General features: G+C 34.0%; 1 protein-coding gene and 1 long non-coding RNA gene across 2 annotated transcripts in view; one reads left to right on the top strand and one right to left on the bottom strand.

The window, feature by feature from the left end:
* The window catches only part of LOC141717396 (uncharacterized), a 116,191-nt gene that overhangs the window by 22,304 nt on the left and 79,642 nt on the right, over positions 1 to 14,245 (top strand). The window lies entirely within an intron of this gene.
* On the bottom strand, positions 10,994 to 12,693 carry LOC141716741 (uncharacterized). The gene is made up of 2 exons (XM_074518928.1): positions 11,552 to 12,693; positions 10,994 to 11,189 (listed from the first exon to the last, which is right to left on the bottom strand). The coding sequence occupies exons 1-2, from the start codon at positions 12,611 to 12,613 to the stop codon at positions 11,148 to 11,150; spliced, it is 1,104 nt and encodes a 367-aa protein (XP_074375029.1). The 5' UTR covers positions 12,614 to 12,693; the 3' UTR covers positions 10,994 to 11,147.

The following is a 14,245-nucleotide window of genomic DNA, read 5'->3' as shown; positions in this document are numbered from 1 at the left end:
ACGAATCAAGTGGAAACACCTGTTCAGACTGAACAACCTTCTGTGGAACAGCCCGTTTGTAGGTCAGAGAGAGTGTCTCTCCAACCTGAGAGGTATTATGGCCTTGTCATTGAGAATGACAATGAGTTGTCAATCATTGATGATGACAACCCTGTGACATATAATGAGGCTATGAGTAGTGTTGACTCAGAGAAATACCAAAGTGCCATGAAATCCAAAATGGAATCTATGTATACGGTATACAAAAGAAAGATTAGAGCAGATGACCAGGTGGAGACCTTTAAAGCCAGGCTTGTGGCAAAAGGATTCAAACAAAGGCAATGGATTGACTTTGATGCAACCTTTTACCTGTAGCCCTGTTAAAATCAGTTCGGATTTTGCTTGCTATTGCTGCTTACTACGACTATGAGATCTGGCAAATGGCCAGATGGTTTTCTTTCCAAGGGAAATGAAAACCTAGTGTGTAAGCTGCTGTGAACCATATGTGGTTTAAAGCAAGCTTCTCGTAGATGGAACATCCGTTTTGAGGAGACAATCAAAGAGTTTGGTTTTATCAAAAACGTAGATGAACCATGTGTCTACAAAAGGGTTAGTGGGAACGCGATAACATTTCTTGTATTGTATTGAAAGAGAGTTGACACACATAACAACATAGCAGACCCACTCACAAAGCCACTTTCTGAAAGTCACTTTGATCGTCATAAAGACAAGATGGGTATTAGATACCAGAGTGATTGGCTTTAGTACAAGTGGGAGATTGAAAGAGATATGTCCTAAGTCCAATCACGTATGAGGATTTAGGAATAAATTTTATGTAATCTGTTTTGATTTCATTGATAATTAATAAAAGACTTGTTTTGTTTTTATTACGGGCTCTATCTATTTAAGTATTTAAATAAGATATACCATAGTTTAGAGTAAAGCTTTTTATGGATTATGATGAGATCATAAAAGTGAGACCTAAAAGATGATAACTCTAAACTTAAATAGTTCCTGGTCATAGGATTACTAACTGGTAATTAATAATCCGCAAAGATTGGTACATACTATGCTTGCTCCCTTCAGGAGGATGTCTGTTCTCATAGGCATTTGTGTGGTGACACTATAGCTAGTATGTAGGTGCTTATTAGGGAATAAGTTCACTGAACATGACTCGATAAGTTGAACAACTAATGGAGATTACTCACGTGTCAATAGTTATTCACTAAGTGATAGTTGTACAAGTGTCCTTAGACTTGAGATCGTTAAAGGTATCTTATATATAATGAACTGTGCTTTGGTTTAGTCCTTAGTCTCAAGGACATCCATTAGGTCTATTCTGGGCATATGGATTTGTGTATAGAGATAGTTAATGTCAATAGAGGATCTACCCCTTCCAGTATAGGAAGAGAATATCCTATGTTATTCTTAGTATGCGAGTTCTGGAATCTCTGGCCAGAGTGTATGAAATTAGAAAGGAGTTTCTAATTTGCATTAATATGAACTTTGCATTATGAATAAGAAATCATATGATTAAATTTGATAGGCTTGACACGAGATCCATGCCTTGTATTTATTCGGGATATTATAAGGGTAGAAGGAATTCATTGTACGGTAACTAGTCACTGACAGGTTTTTGATATTCTAAGCAGTGAATTCATATTATCCGGATAGTCGCGATATGTTGAGAAGCATCACTCACGATGTAGAATAAATATAATTAATCAGTTAATTATATTTAGTAAATTTAGTATTCATGTAAATAATTAATAAAAGTTTATTATTATTTATTTCTACTACCGGCATAATATTGAACCTACAGGGTCACACCATAAAAGAATATTTTGTTTGATGAAATAATGAGAGAGAGAATTATTTTCTAAATAGTTAAGAAAAAGAAATAATGATTAAAATATTTTTAATTATTATTAAAGCATTTTATGAAGATAAAATGTGGGGGTTAATATATATAAAGATATATTATAAAACCCTAGGAGAGCCCTATAAATAGAATGAGATGGATGGCTCATTTTTTTTACACACAATTTTGGTTTTGTGAAAACCCTAGTCTCCATCTTCTTCCTCTCTCTCTCTCTTTCAAAAACTCCATTTTTATAAAAGCTCAGTTTTATAAAAAGGTTCATCGAAGAGGATCGTTCTTGGTAGATACCGGTAGAGTGCTTCACACACTGAGGAGCAACTGCTAGCACTTCAATTTTATAAAGTTTCGATTCACGAGGTATGGTTTCGATTCCTCAGTTTTTCCCTTTTATACGTTTTTTCTATATGTGCGGTATATGGTTTTTACGGAATAAATGTTATTTCACGCTTCCGCTCATTCGTAAATTCCATCATTTTTTATCCGTTAATTTCGGGTGTCTGCTCGAAATATTTTGGGCAGGATTCACGCTTTCGACCAAATATTATTTAGAACAAATACCCATTTTATAAGGTCTATTTAATAAGTTTTAAATCATATTTAAAAGAAAAATATATTGGTTGTGTTTCTTTCCCATGATAATTGTCCCGTGGATGCCAAACACACCCTACAAATTACCTGCAAATCATCTCATGTATATACACAAGTGGTAAAATTCAGACACGTGTACGGATGAGGTGAGTCAGAAATTTCAGTTATTTGATTCCTTGTAATATACATTCCCATGTGATAGCCTTAGCTCACGGGCCAGGGGATGTTCCAGTTAGTAACTTATTGACTAATGTCTGTTTGTATTTGGTTGTTCCAAGTTATTTATATTCATGACATTCTTGCATCAGTCAAGATATATGTTTACGAGGTGTTTGGTTCAACAAATGTAGGTATAAATTATTGGATTGGAATAAATAAAACTGGTACATGGTTAAAAAAATTTTGTTTTAAAACCCATTTATCCCACGAGGTATGGGGTTTAGAAACTCATGTGAAAAGGTGGGCATGAGGTAAATCAAACTCTTAGGTATGATTTATTATTTTCTCTAGTCTTTCTTTTTAATTAATGTATAATTTTTTTTTTAGCTCTAATTTTAATATTGATGAATAAAAAATGTGAATGTATATTTTATTTTCTTAAATACTACGTAAAAATATTTATAAACTCATATTTTAATAAGAAAAATTTCAAAAATACTAGCTTTTTTTATTTTTTTGCGATTTTACTATCTTTTAATTTTTTTTTGCAAAAATATAGAATTAACCAAAATCAAGCAGATACAACAAGTTGAATCGATTTTTTTTATTGCATTTGAGTTACATGGAGTGGCATAAATTCGTCGAAAGTTGCGTCTAATTGAATCAAGTTGCATTAAATAGTATTTTTGTAAAAAAATTGGAAAATAGCATTTTTGAAAATAAAAAAGTATTTTTGCAAATGTTTTTTAAAAATTATAGTATATTTGTAAAAATATCTTTAGCCTTAGGTATTTTTTAAAAAAAATTATATTTTTAGCCTTACTAATTCTGATTAAATCAAGTGATCGTGTATAATTTTAGATTTTAATATTAAAATAATAAATTAATAATTTTTTTTTAATGTCTTTTGATTTTTGATTCCAATTAATTTATCAATTAGATAAATTCTCATCCTATTTTTGAACCAAATAGGTGATATAACTATCAAGTTCCAACTCAACCCGATTTCCGATTCAAACTCGATAACACCCGGCGAACCAAACGACCCTAAGTGTTTGCCTTCTCTTATCTGGTTTGCTGGATAAATTTAAGTGTTTAATTATATCCCGACCCGCTGACCGGAGCTTAGAGTTACAGATATAGTAACTTTACGCCTTTATATCATCTAGTTCCGATTCTCTGCTTTCCAAGTAATATTGATGTTTGATGTTTCAGGTAGCATAAACAAGCACTGCAAACCTCTCTCTCTCTCTCTATCTCTCTCTCGCTCCCTCCCTCTCTAATTAAATTTGGTGTTTACTCTTTCTATCACTAGGGCTTCTGGGAGCCATATCTCTGATCTCTCTGCCTGATTGGGTTCTCTAGGTTCAGTTAGGGTTCTTTCAGCTCATACACATCTTCTTTTTCGTGCTTAGTAAGGACTCGGATAAGTAACACAGAAATGGATCTAGGTTCTTGTTGATTTGTAGAACTTGTACAATGTGCATCCTCGAGACAACGCATAACAATCGGCAATATGAAAATTATAGCAGTAATATATAGGGTAGATCTGGGCGAAAGTCTCTCTCTCTGTTTTCACCTTTTTCTCTCTCCCTCCCTCTCTCTATGACTCTATCTCTCTGTTTTCACCTTTTCTTTGTCCTATATGCGGAGGAAAAATACAACTCTGAATATATGTGCCCTAAAAATCTGGACCACATGATATTAATTAGCTATGTTGTTATAAGATGGGAAATTCAACCGAAGTAGCTTAAACATAGATCTGTATATACTTTCCTTATTACTATATAACTACTGTTATCTATCTCACATATTAGTTCTTCATATAGATTATGCACAAACATTGATTTTGTTTAGGGTTCCTGCATATAAATACAAAATACAGTGTGTAGATATATAATTGGTGAATGAAGGAGTGCTTTTGTTTTACAATAAACTGCTGACTGCTCTTATACGTACTGAGGTGCAGGCCACGGTCACCGCTGGTTCTTTCAAGGTTTATAAAGATTCTTTAGGCAACAGTCACCCCTAATTTGACAACCATTTATGAGGGCTACACTAAATGTATATACACTGGGGAAGAGCCTTAAATTTAATTAATTTTGCCGAATTCATTTTGTTTTTCACACCTAACAATGTGCAAGAACAATGTGGTTAAGCAGTGTCAGCTATATAGACTAGAGTAATGCTAAAAAAGCTTACTAAGTTTGATGTTTCCATTTTTTCCATCTTATTCTTTCCAATTTACCATATCTATGTGTTTCTTTTGCTTTAGAATTAGAAAATAATCACATGTTTAGAATTACAATCCATATATTATCAGCAAGAGAATTGGTTCATCTTCTCTTTATATTTTGCAACGAATAACAGATTTAGTGTAACAAGATTAATCTGGTAGAATTCCAACAGAAAGATTGACTGGAAGATATCTAGGGCCGGCTTCTCTTGTGTTTTTCTCCACTTGGTAGCTAAAAGACTCATGATCCCTCGCGGTGAACAGGATAGGATGAATACATAATCCTCTTCTAATCTCTACAATCCACATTAATATATACACAATCCCTGAAGATACTAACAAATTAACCTCAATTAGCAAGCGGCATCAGCATATATATACCCGAACAGTACTCTTCTTATAAGTAGCTTATATTTGGTTGTCCATTACCGTCTCGTCTGTCTCGTTCAAAAAACAATAAACATTCTAGCTCCTTTTATGATTGGACAGCCTTATATATGAGACCCTGTTGGCTAATTTAATAAAGTTTCAGGATAAATGCCTAACCATTTTGGACTAAACTAGAAAACATGAATTGATGTAACCCTTTTATTCTAAAGGTGGAAGGGACAATGACAAACGTGTCTGTCCAAATTATTTTCAAGTAAAGTTTGTTAAATATATGATCCTATTGGGGCCTTCCTATAATGTTAAATATATGATCCTATTGAGGCATTTCTCTAACACCTTAAGGTTTTAGATGAGCTGGTTACTCAACATGGTATCAGAGCTTAGGCAAAAATGGTGTTACTCAACAAAGTTCATCATCCAAGTTTGGAAAATATAAAATGCACTAACAATTTGAGTCAAATGGCTTTTGCAGTTCTCTGTGCATATAATTGAGGTAGGCAAGGATCTAAATTGGTTGAAATCAGTGTACCTTTTGTAATTTGGAGGATTTCCCTAAATTGGAGGAGAACACAAAATCGAGGCAGGTAAAAATTTATTACTGAGCTATATATAGACGTTAATATATTGTCAAAAAAAATTGAACTAAGAAGGAACTGAGGGAATTGAACCATTCAAACAAGTAGAAACCTCTTGAATGCATGCCAACTAGGACGAAAAGTAACAATGTCATGTTGTTTTTGGGTTTTAATAGAAGAAATTGGTGTACAATAATTATTCTACTATCATTCAGGAAGAAATGTTAACTTATCAACAAACATGTACATGAAAAGGTCTCTATTAAAAAGAACTAAAGCATCCATGTCTTGAAAGATCCTTTTTTTTTATATCGGAATCTTTAGTGCAATATATAACTATGAAAAGTTTGGAAGTTTGGCAATACAGACAACAGATTCTGAAGTTTGAAACATGAAAACTGAACCATAGCTGAGAAACAAAAGAAATACTATAATCGAACTTCATGCTAACAATTCTATCATGAATCCTATACCTCCTCTTGCCGGGTTCTACTATTTTATGGCCTAATTCCATTACTCGTCTGACTTCCGAAACTTTGTTGGTCCTAATTAAGGTTTTGAGTTTTCGATTTTTCCTGCACTTTGTGTTCCAATGTGTATGTATTTAGCCTTTACCAGTTACTCATATAGAGATCCAAGGAAAGATCAAGTGTCAACATTCAGCTTTTATTACTCTTTGGAGATCTAGAGTGTAGAAAATAGGATAGTTTTCAGTTTTACTTTAAATTATTGCAAATGTGTGAAGTAAGGTTTAGTAAGATCTGCAGTAAAACCTCTTATCTTGTAAAAGGCTTAGTTGAAGTGTTATTATTATAAAGAACAATAAGTGCCTGCATAATGTGGACAACAAAAATACTCAGACTAGTATCTTTTAAGCAAGGACTCTGCCGTAACATAAGTCCAAAGGAAAAAAGAGCATTGTCGGACAGAAGATACAGTTTATCTTCTCTGCAGGATGTATAACTGGAAGACAAACGAATAGCTAGAACTTATAACATTTACCAATACAAGTTTTTTTATTTTTGCGTATGCAGTACACCAATCTATATATGCTAAAAGTAACTTACATGGCGCCTAATTTCCAAAAAAGAAAAAAATATTTAAATGATTATGTTACACCAATATTGAGAATGGTAACTCACGGCATCAATAGAAGCTTGAAGATCGACATTTCCGAGTGTTTGTTTAGTTCCATAATTTACTATATGCAACAAGTGCATGTTAATTTAGTAATACCAGAGCTCTTAATTACTAATGTTCCTTAATTTCTGCTTTGGAATATATGTTTAGTTTACTATAATTAGTTTAATTATACATTTTCAGCACAACTTAAGCAATAGCGGCAGATGCTTTAAACGTATTCCCTAATATTGGAAGTGTTCTGATTATAGAGGTTAGTTATTTTCTTCTCTTCGATCACGTTCATTAAATATCCCTCATTTTCATTTGTCGTTCTAGTGAAACTTGAATTCTCACACTGCTAGCTCTCACATCCTAGGTATATATGTATATAGTTAACATGCATTCATTTAATCAATACTAAAGTCCTTTGAGAGATTGAATGCCACTTGTGCAAATTCAGATGCATGGCGGGTCCTGAGTTTTATTAGGCCCAATGCAAATTTTTATTCGTTTTGGTTTTTTATTTATATATATTATAACATATAAAAGTCAATGTACGCACGACCTTAATATTTTTGGGTCCCTTAATCTAGTGGACCAAGTGTACACGTATGACATACACTAAATATGCATAAAAAGTCTGGATCCGAAAATCTGGTCCGACCCAATCCGGTCAAAATTCGGTTAAACGGGGCCTATATTCTTGGCCCTACACTGAGTTAAAGGTGGCTTATATTCAGATGCTTAAATTTTATCAAACTCATAAAAAACTTCAATTTTCGAAAATCCAGTACTTGAAACCTTATGCCCAAACAGTAATCACTCAACAATAATATCTCAACTGTCCTTTAACTTTGATACTTTAGATAAGTAAGGAACCTACTCGACACCTAGCCATCTTTTAAATAATCTTTTGTTGCTCATCTTCATGTAGGCTGTTACTAGTTGAGATATTGTTTTCAACTTCCTTGAATGTCATAAAGAAATTATAGTAGTAATGCTATACATGTTTTAATGCTTGGACGAACAGATGATAACACCTTGGTCTATGTTTATTATTCTTGGACATAATTAAAATGATTTACTTTGAGAAGCACTACAAGTAAAATGAGTATTATCGACTTATAAATTTAATCAAATATGAGGTCCTCATTTCTAAACCGGACGAATTGGTCGAAAATGAGGTCATTTACGACCAAAATGCTTGGTCGGAACAGGCTAATCATAAATGACTTTTTGATCGGTAATCGTGGTTATTACCTACCGAAAGGTCGATCGTAAATGATATTTTGAGTTCTTGAATTTTGGCCAATAACGTGGAAGCTATTTAGCATGTGTGAGTCACATGCCATTTTACCACCGACTTATTGGTCCCTTTTACATCTACATGTCACCATTGCTTGATCCTAGTTTTGCCTACTTGGCATTTACGGCGCAGCCACATCAACCGATTTTGCTAAGGATAAACTTAACTATTATGTTGGTCGCCAAAAGACAGTCTATCATGTCATTATTTTCGAATGATTAATATTGGTCATGTGTCGTCGGTCGATAATGACCCTATTTTCTTTGAGTGAAATTTACATCTAGTTCATTTATGGATGATGGATTTTGTTCTCCACGAGAACTATAAGAAACATAACTTATGTACATATAAACGTTGGTCATTTGCTAACTAATATTTCAGAATGCACCTGTCTAGCATGGAAGTTAAGAATTGTTCCACATTTTGAACTTCAGAAAGTTTTTGTAGATTTTGAAAAAGGTGATCATTATCTTGACTAAAAAAGTTTAAATAACAATGGCAATTCATTGTCAAAGTGAAATTGAGATGCAGAAGCGGACACAGAAAATGTCATTAAAAATTGAGTGAGCACTCCCTTTTCTTCCTTGTTTATTTTAAAGCCAATGGTTCAGATGTAATGAGTTATGGTTGTTCTATGTGGGAGCTTCTCAGTGTGAATTCTTCTCAATGTGAAAATGTGTATGGAGAATTTTCAGTATGCCATATGTAGAAAATCTTGTTGATGGTAATTAAGCGGCAGGTTTCGCATGTGAATGTCGTGATGCAAGATGTACACAAATTTTATGTACATACATGAATATTGCGATACAATTTGTTGATATATTTATCGCAATTAAAAAGGACCACGAGATTTGTACTTATAGATTTGAGAAAGGATTGTTGGGTGGTGTTATCCCAATATCACATCAAAGAGGCAAGATACATCCATAACCAATGGACTACCGACCAATAGACCTTGCTTTAAATTAAGTGTTAGTTAGAAATTTATTAGTTTTTAATAATGTTAATCAATTGGTCATAATTTTTTAGATTTTTTGAATTAGCGTGGAAGTACGTATTGTTAGGTTCAACTCAATATAATAGTGTGAGATTGTGTATAACCACAAAGTTTCAGTAGGAATGAGGCTTGTACAGAAAGTATGATACTTGTACAATAAGTATGAGAATGCGTGTGTAACAATAATGTGGTAACTCTTGGTGGTCAAATTTGAGGTGGCAATATCTACAAGTTATATTTTTTAATAAAGATGCCAGGAAATAAAAAGTATTTAAGAAGTAAACTTCAGTATTACTTGAGATCCGATGTTTAAATATATTTAGCATTAGACATCCATGATAATTATATTATTGATTATTATTTGAATTGATATTACAAATTGGGTGATTTTTCTTACATCATATTTTGTGTGCGCACGCTCTCAGTTGTTTGAATCTCGTGTTTGTGTGTATTCCTCCTACAAGTACTCTCACAGTCAAAATTCATGATGGAAGGGTGGAACGAAATTTTGATCTTCAGTTGATATGATATAGTAAGATGATTTATTTACTGATAATAAGCCTACTAACATGGGAAGAGGTAAAGTTACGTGCGGTATATCCATTGTCCCTTGCACCGTTAAACAATTATTATGTTCTTTAAATTTTTTCTCAAGAAGGATTTGTTCGGATTCGAATAGAAGATGGAAGAGATCATCAAAGTTGTTTTAATGGCTTCATCTATCATGTAAATAATTTGAATGATACCATCACTATCAATATGCTTCTAGAGGCCGAAGGATTGATAAAGTATGGATTAAGTACTCATGAGTTGGAAGAGTTAGAAGAGTACTCGTGGTTGTTGCAAGAGAATTGGAGATGTTTATTGCCGCAATGATGAAGATCGGTTTTAATCCGATGCTCTCGAACAAATTATTGACAATCTTTATTAGACCGACACACGACTAAGTAACAAAGACGGTTGATTTAAATTTAAATATTGTCCGAAAAGAGAAATCGACATGATCAAAATTGGTCCTCTTGGTTACAATTAGTTGAAATTGTCTTGGCAAAATAATAACGTTGGTTATTTTTTCTTTTCTATACATTTAACCCAATCAATAGTCTAACTTCTGCTAGTGTATTGTGATGTGGACCTTGTGTCCCATGCAGAAGCTATTACTGATCGACTATATTAACCGTGATTCAAAAGAAGATTTAATGATATATAATGTTGCATGTGAATTTATAATCTTTGATAAGGGTTCAGCAGGTTTTTAACTGAATTTTTAAGTTGGTAATAATCCGGACACTGAAATAGGTTCGAGTTGAATTTCTAAATAAGCAAAAAATCTTAACTTGAGCATGTATCTTATGTTTGATAATTAAGGACAGTGTTTTTTGAAGAAATAATTAAGGACAGTGTTGTTTTGATTTCCATACAAATAAGAAACCATCTTAATTATCATCTTTAGGATTCAAATCTGATAACGAGTAAAATTATTTTAGCGCCTTTGAAATTAAATAAGAAGCATTTGAACCGCCGATGAAAAAGCAAATTATAATATTGAATCTGAAGCCTGAAGGATATATTTATATAATAGTCAAAAGCAAAGAAAATCAAATTTATAAAAGTCTTTTGATATATATGCTCATGCACGGGATCATGCATACTCGACTTATTTGAAGATGCATATATGGTTATGCAAAAATATATCAGCTATCTTTATAAATCATAAAAACCCAATTAGAATAACTAAATTTACTAGGAATTGAAAGATTTCAAGCATACTTAAACAAAAATTGTTTCGATTATTCAAACATAAGTATAATAGCCATGCATATATAATTTCATTCAAATGCAAAGCTATAATGAGCTGAGAGAAAAAACCTTTTAGGGAAAATTGGGTTGCTGATGATTTAAAGTCCCCGTTACTAGGTTTTGTTGTGATATCCATAAAACTGTAAGTCTGCAAACTGATACATCAAACATATATACAAGCTCTAATTAGTGAGAAAGCATTTAAATTCTGTTGCATCAAAAATTTACTTTGTTGGGATGAATATATATATACACTATTTTCTGGGTAAAGGTTAAAGAGGGATGCTTCATTCTACATAGAGTCCATCTACTCATTTTCTTCACAGATCATATCTTTAATATTTTCACCCACCATTTATTTTCTTCCACACTTATCTCCTAGGCATCAATTTTTCCTCCTATAATTTTGCTTTCATTTTACCATTTCAGTTCCATTCTTCCGAACCTAATTGATCGCTAGTGATAAGTATATTTATAAGTTGTTAAAGCATGTACTTTAGAACTTCAAAATATATACCTCTTCAGAAATTTCAGAACTTTGCTGATAATTGAAGAGAGCCGACGGACTCCAGTTTCCAGCTATTACGAACAAATTCGGATCAGAATCATTGATGTTTTCCTCTCTGATCCTTTGACTTCTCATCTGCTGCTGCTGATAAACATTTTTTATTTCTTCAATATCGTCCATTAATGAAGGTGGAGTGTTGTAGCAGATGGTGTTATGATTGCTACCCGCCAGTTCTTTGCCGGTTCCAGTTGTGCTCCAAGTCATTAACTTTGTCGATTGTTGATCATCAAGCTGCTGCTGCTGCTGCTGCTTCTGCTTTTTCTTGTCATTTGTCCGCTCCCTTGCTCTCTCCCTAGCCTTTTTCCTTGATTCCTTGGCAAAGGGATAAAATATACTTTTTCTAACTCTTCTAATTCTCTTATTTTTACTGTGAGTTGAAGGTGACACAGTTTTAGTGGATGCAGTCTCTGGCACGGAGTACTCGTCAATTCCAGACAAAACTTCGCAATCTGAAGTTGTAGCGGTAAATATAGCAGAGCCTGTGTTTGTCTGAGGGAACTCACCAATAAGTTCCCTGATGGCCTCTTTTGACTGTTTGAGCAGCCAGTCAACAGTTTTACTAGCCTTATCAAACCTCAGCATGTCTTGCAGTCCGAAAAACTTTCTAGCAACATCGAGGGAAAGCCTCATTCTTCTGTCTCTAGGGCCATGAGCAGTGTTGATCTTGCTGTGTCTGTCTTTCTTAGACATTTTCTTTTTTGCAACTGGCTGATCATTGCTTCCTCCTACACAAACATGTACCTTCATATCGGCATTACTCTGGCTAGAATTAATTGGTGTGCTTTCGGGGACAGTCATTTCGTTTGTGGCTCCATTCTTCTCTAGGTCATTTTGACATAAAATAGCATGGAAGTGCTGAAGGTAAATTGCCTCGTCTTCGTATTGATTTAATGGAGAAGGAAAATGGAACAAAGAAGAGGAAGAAGAAGAGAGATCTTGGATTTCTAAATTCGGGTTAAAGTCATTATCTGGGAAAGTAGTACTATTTACATAGCCGTTTGAGGGGTACATGTTATTAGCTGTAATCTTCTAAAATTTACACAGCGAGAGGTACATTACAGTACTGTTCAGCTAGCTGTTTAGATGTTGATTTCTAAGGTCTATATGAAGAAAACCGAATAGATTTGAAAAGGACTGCCCTCTTTTTTTTTGCTCAATTTATTTGCATGCCTGAATCAGTACTAATATATAGATTTGTAGCTTTTCAAAGGTTAAGGCAGTGCTTGTACTACTTGAAGAATGAGAATGACAACCCCTATATTAGCAAATGCCTTGGATATAAATGGAGTAAAGTTTGTAGGAAGAAATTGAGTAAAAGAAAAGACCTTCTTTGAGGGAGGAAGAGAGAGTAGAAGAATAGGCAGACAGATGAATGAGTTTATTGCTGAAAATTTGGAGCCCTGTATCTGGATTTTGTTGTAATCTTCGGCTTCGGTTTATTTATAAGCATAAAAGAATTACTCTGCCGATCAGTTCGGTTTATTTGTTGTAATCTTCAGCTTCTGTTTATTTATTGGGTCCTTGGGACCATCCTAAAGAAACAATCAGCTGTATTGTGGAAAGTGAGTGGATTGGAAGCACTTGTTTTGTGCCACTTCACGTGATGGCAGACGTTAATTTCTGATAATGAGAATGAAAGAACATTTTGCATAGAGACGGTGATGGCAACTGATAGGGGATAAAATAAATCTTAATTAATGTTACATTAATTACATCTAGGATTGTAAGGCCCACTAAAAAAGGCTGTGTATAACGTTCAGACCAAGAAGGACATATTGATCAGGCCCAAGAAGGTTAACACATTGATCAGGCCTGATGGAACAAAGAAGTCCCAATAGCCTTGAATATTTATTAATTTCGTAACTAATAAATAGAGAGGATTAACAACTCATTAAATGAGTACAATCAGTAATATAACTCTATGAAAGATAGCCTAGAAGGCACCTAACCAACAAGGAGTCTGATTCATTTGTTATAGGACTCCAAAGTCTATCCAAATTCTGAGACTTGTCCCCCAAGTCTCATAACCCTAGTCCAATTCAAGGACTCCCAACATCTATATAAGGGTCTTACCCTTCCCATCAGAATTACGTTTTTTGACTTGATCATTGATATACAGCGAGGTACGTAGGTATCTTGTTAAGGCAGATTGAGTCACGAAACACAAGAACAGTCAAATCGAGTCTCGAAACTCACGAACCCTAGCAATAAATACGATCTAATTTTTAATCCATAACATTTGGCGCCGTCTGTGAGAAAAAGATGACAACCATGAAAGCACGAAGAAGCACCGAGAAACCACCTGTTGCGATGCGCAACTTCGCATCCAATGTTGAGATTCCACCACATTTAAACCTCAATATCTGAGGGACTGATCTCTCAGGGATGAATATCCTCATTACCCAATTATTGATCCAAAGAATGGTCTCCAACCTCAGGGGATAAATAATTAAGGGAAGAGTCCAAAACTATAGATGGTGCTCTCACTAATGAGCACCCGAATTTCAGATGTTAATAATTGTGCTTTCCTCAAGGTTGAATAATCATCTACCTTATGGGATGTATAATTTTGAGGAAGAATGCAACGTCGAGTACATGAGGAGTACGAACATCAATATTTGTGAAGGTTGAGCCCCATTCGTA

The sequence above is a fragment of the Apium graveolens genome, chromosome 4 (genome assembly GCF_009905375.1).
Source record: "Apium graveolens cultivar Ventura chromosome 4, ASM990537v1, whole genome shotgun sequence".
NCBI classification, from domain to species: domain Eukaryota; kingdom Viridiplantae; phylum Streptophyta; class Magnoliopsida; order Apiales; family Apiaceae; genus Apium; species Apium graveolens.
This window is presented reverse-complemented; position numbering and strand designations above follow the sequence as displayed.

Excerpts from the sequence above, each read along its gene's own strand:
- LOC141716741 (XM_074518928.1), bottom strand. The coding sequence starts at position 12,613 with ATGTACCCCTCAAACGGCTATGTAAATAGTACTACTTTCCCAGATAAT. Across the intron at positions 11,190-11,551 it reads GTTCTGAAATTTCTGAAGAG|TTTGCAGACTTACAGTTTTA; the intron begins GTATATATTTTG and ends TTGATGTATCAG.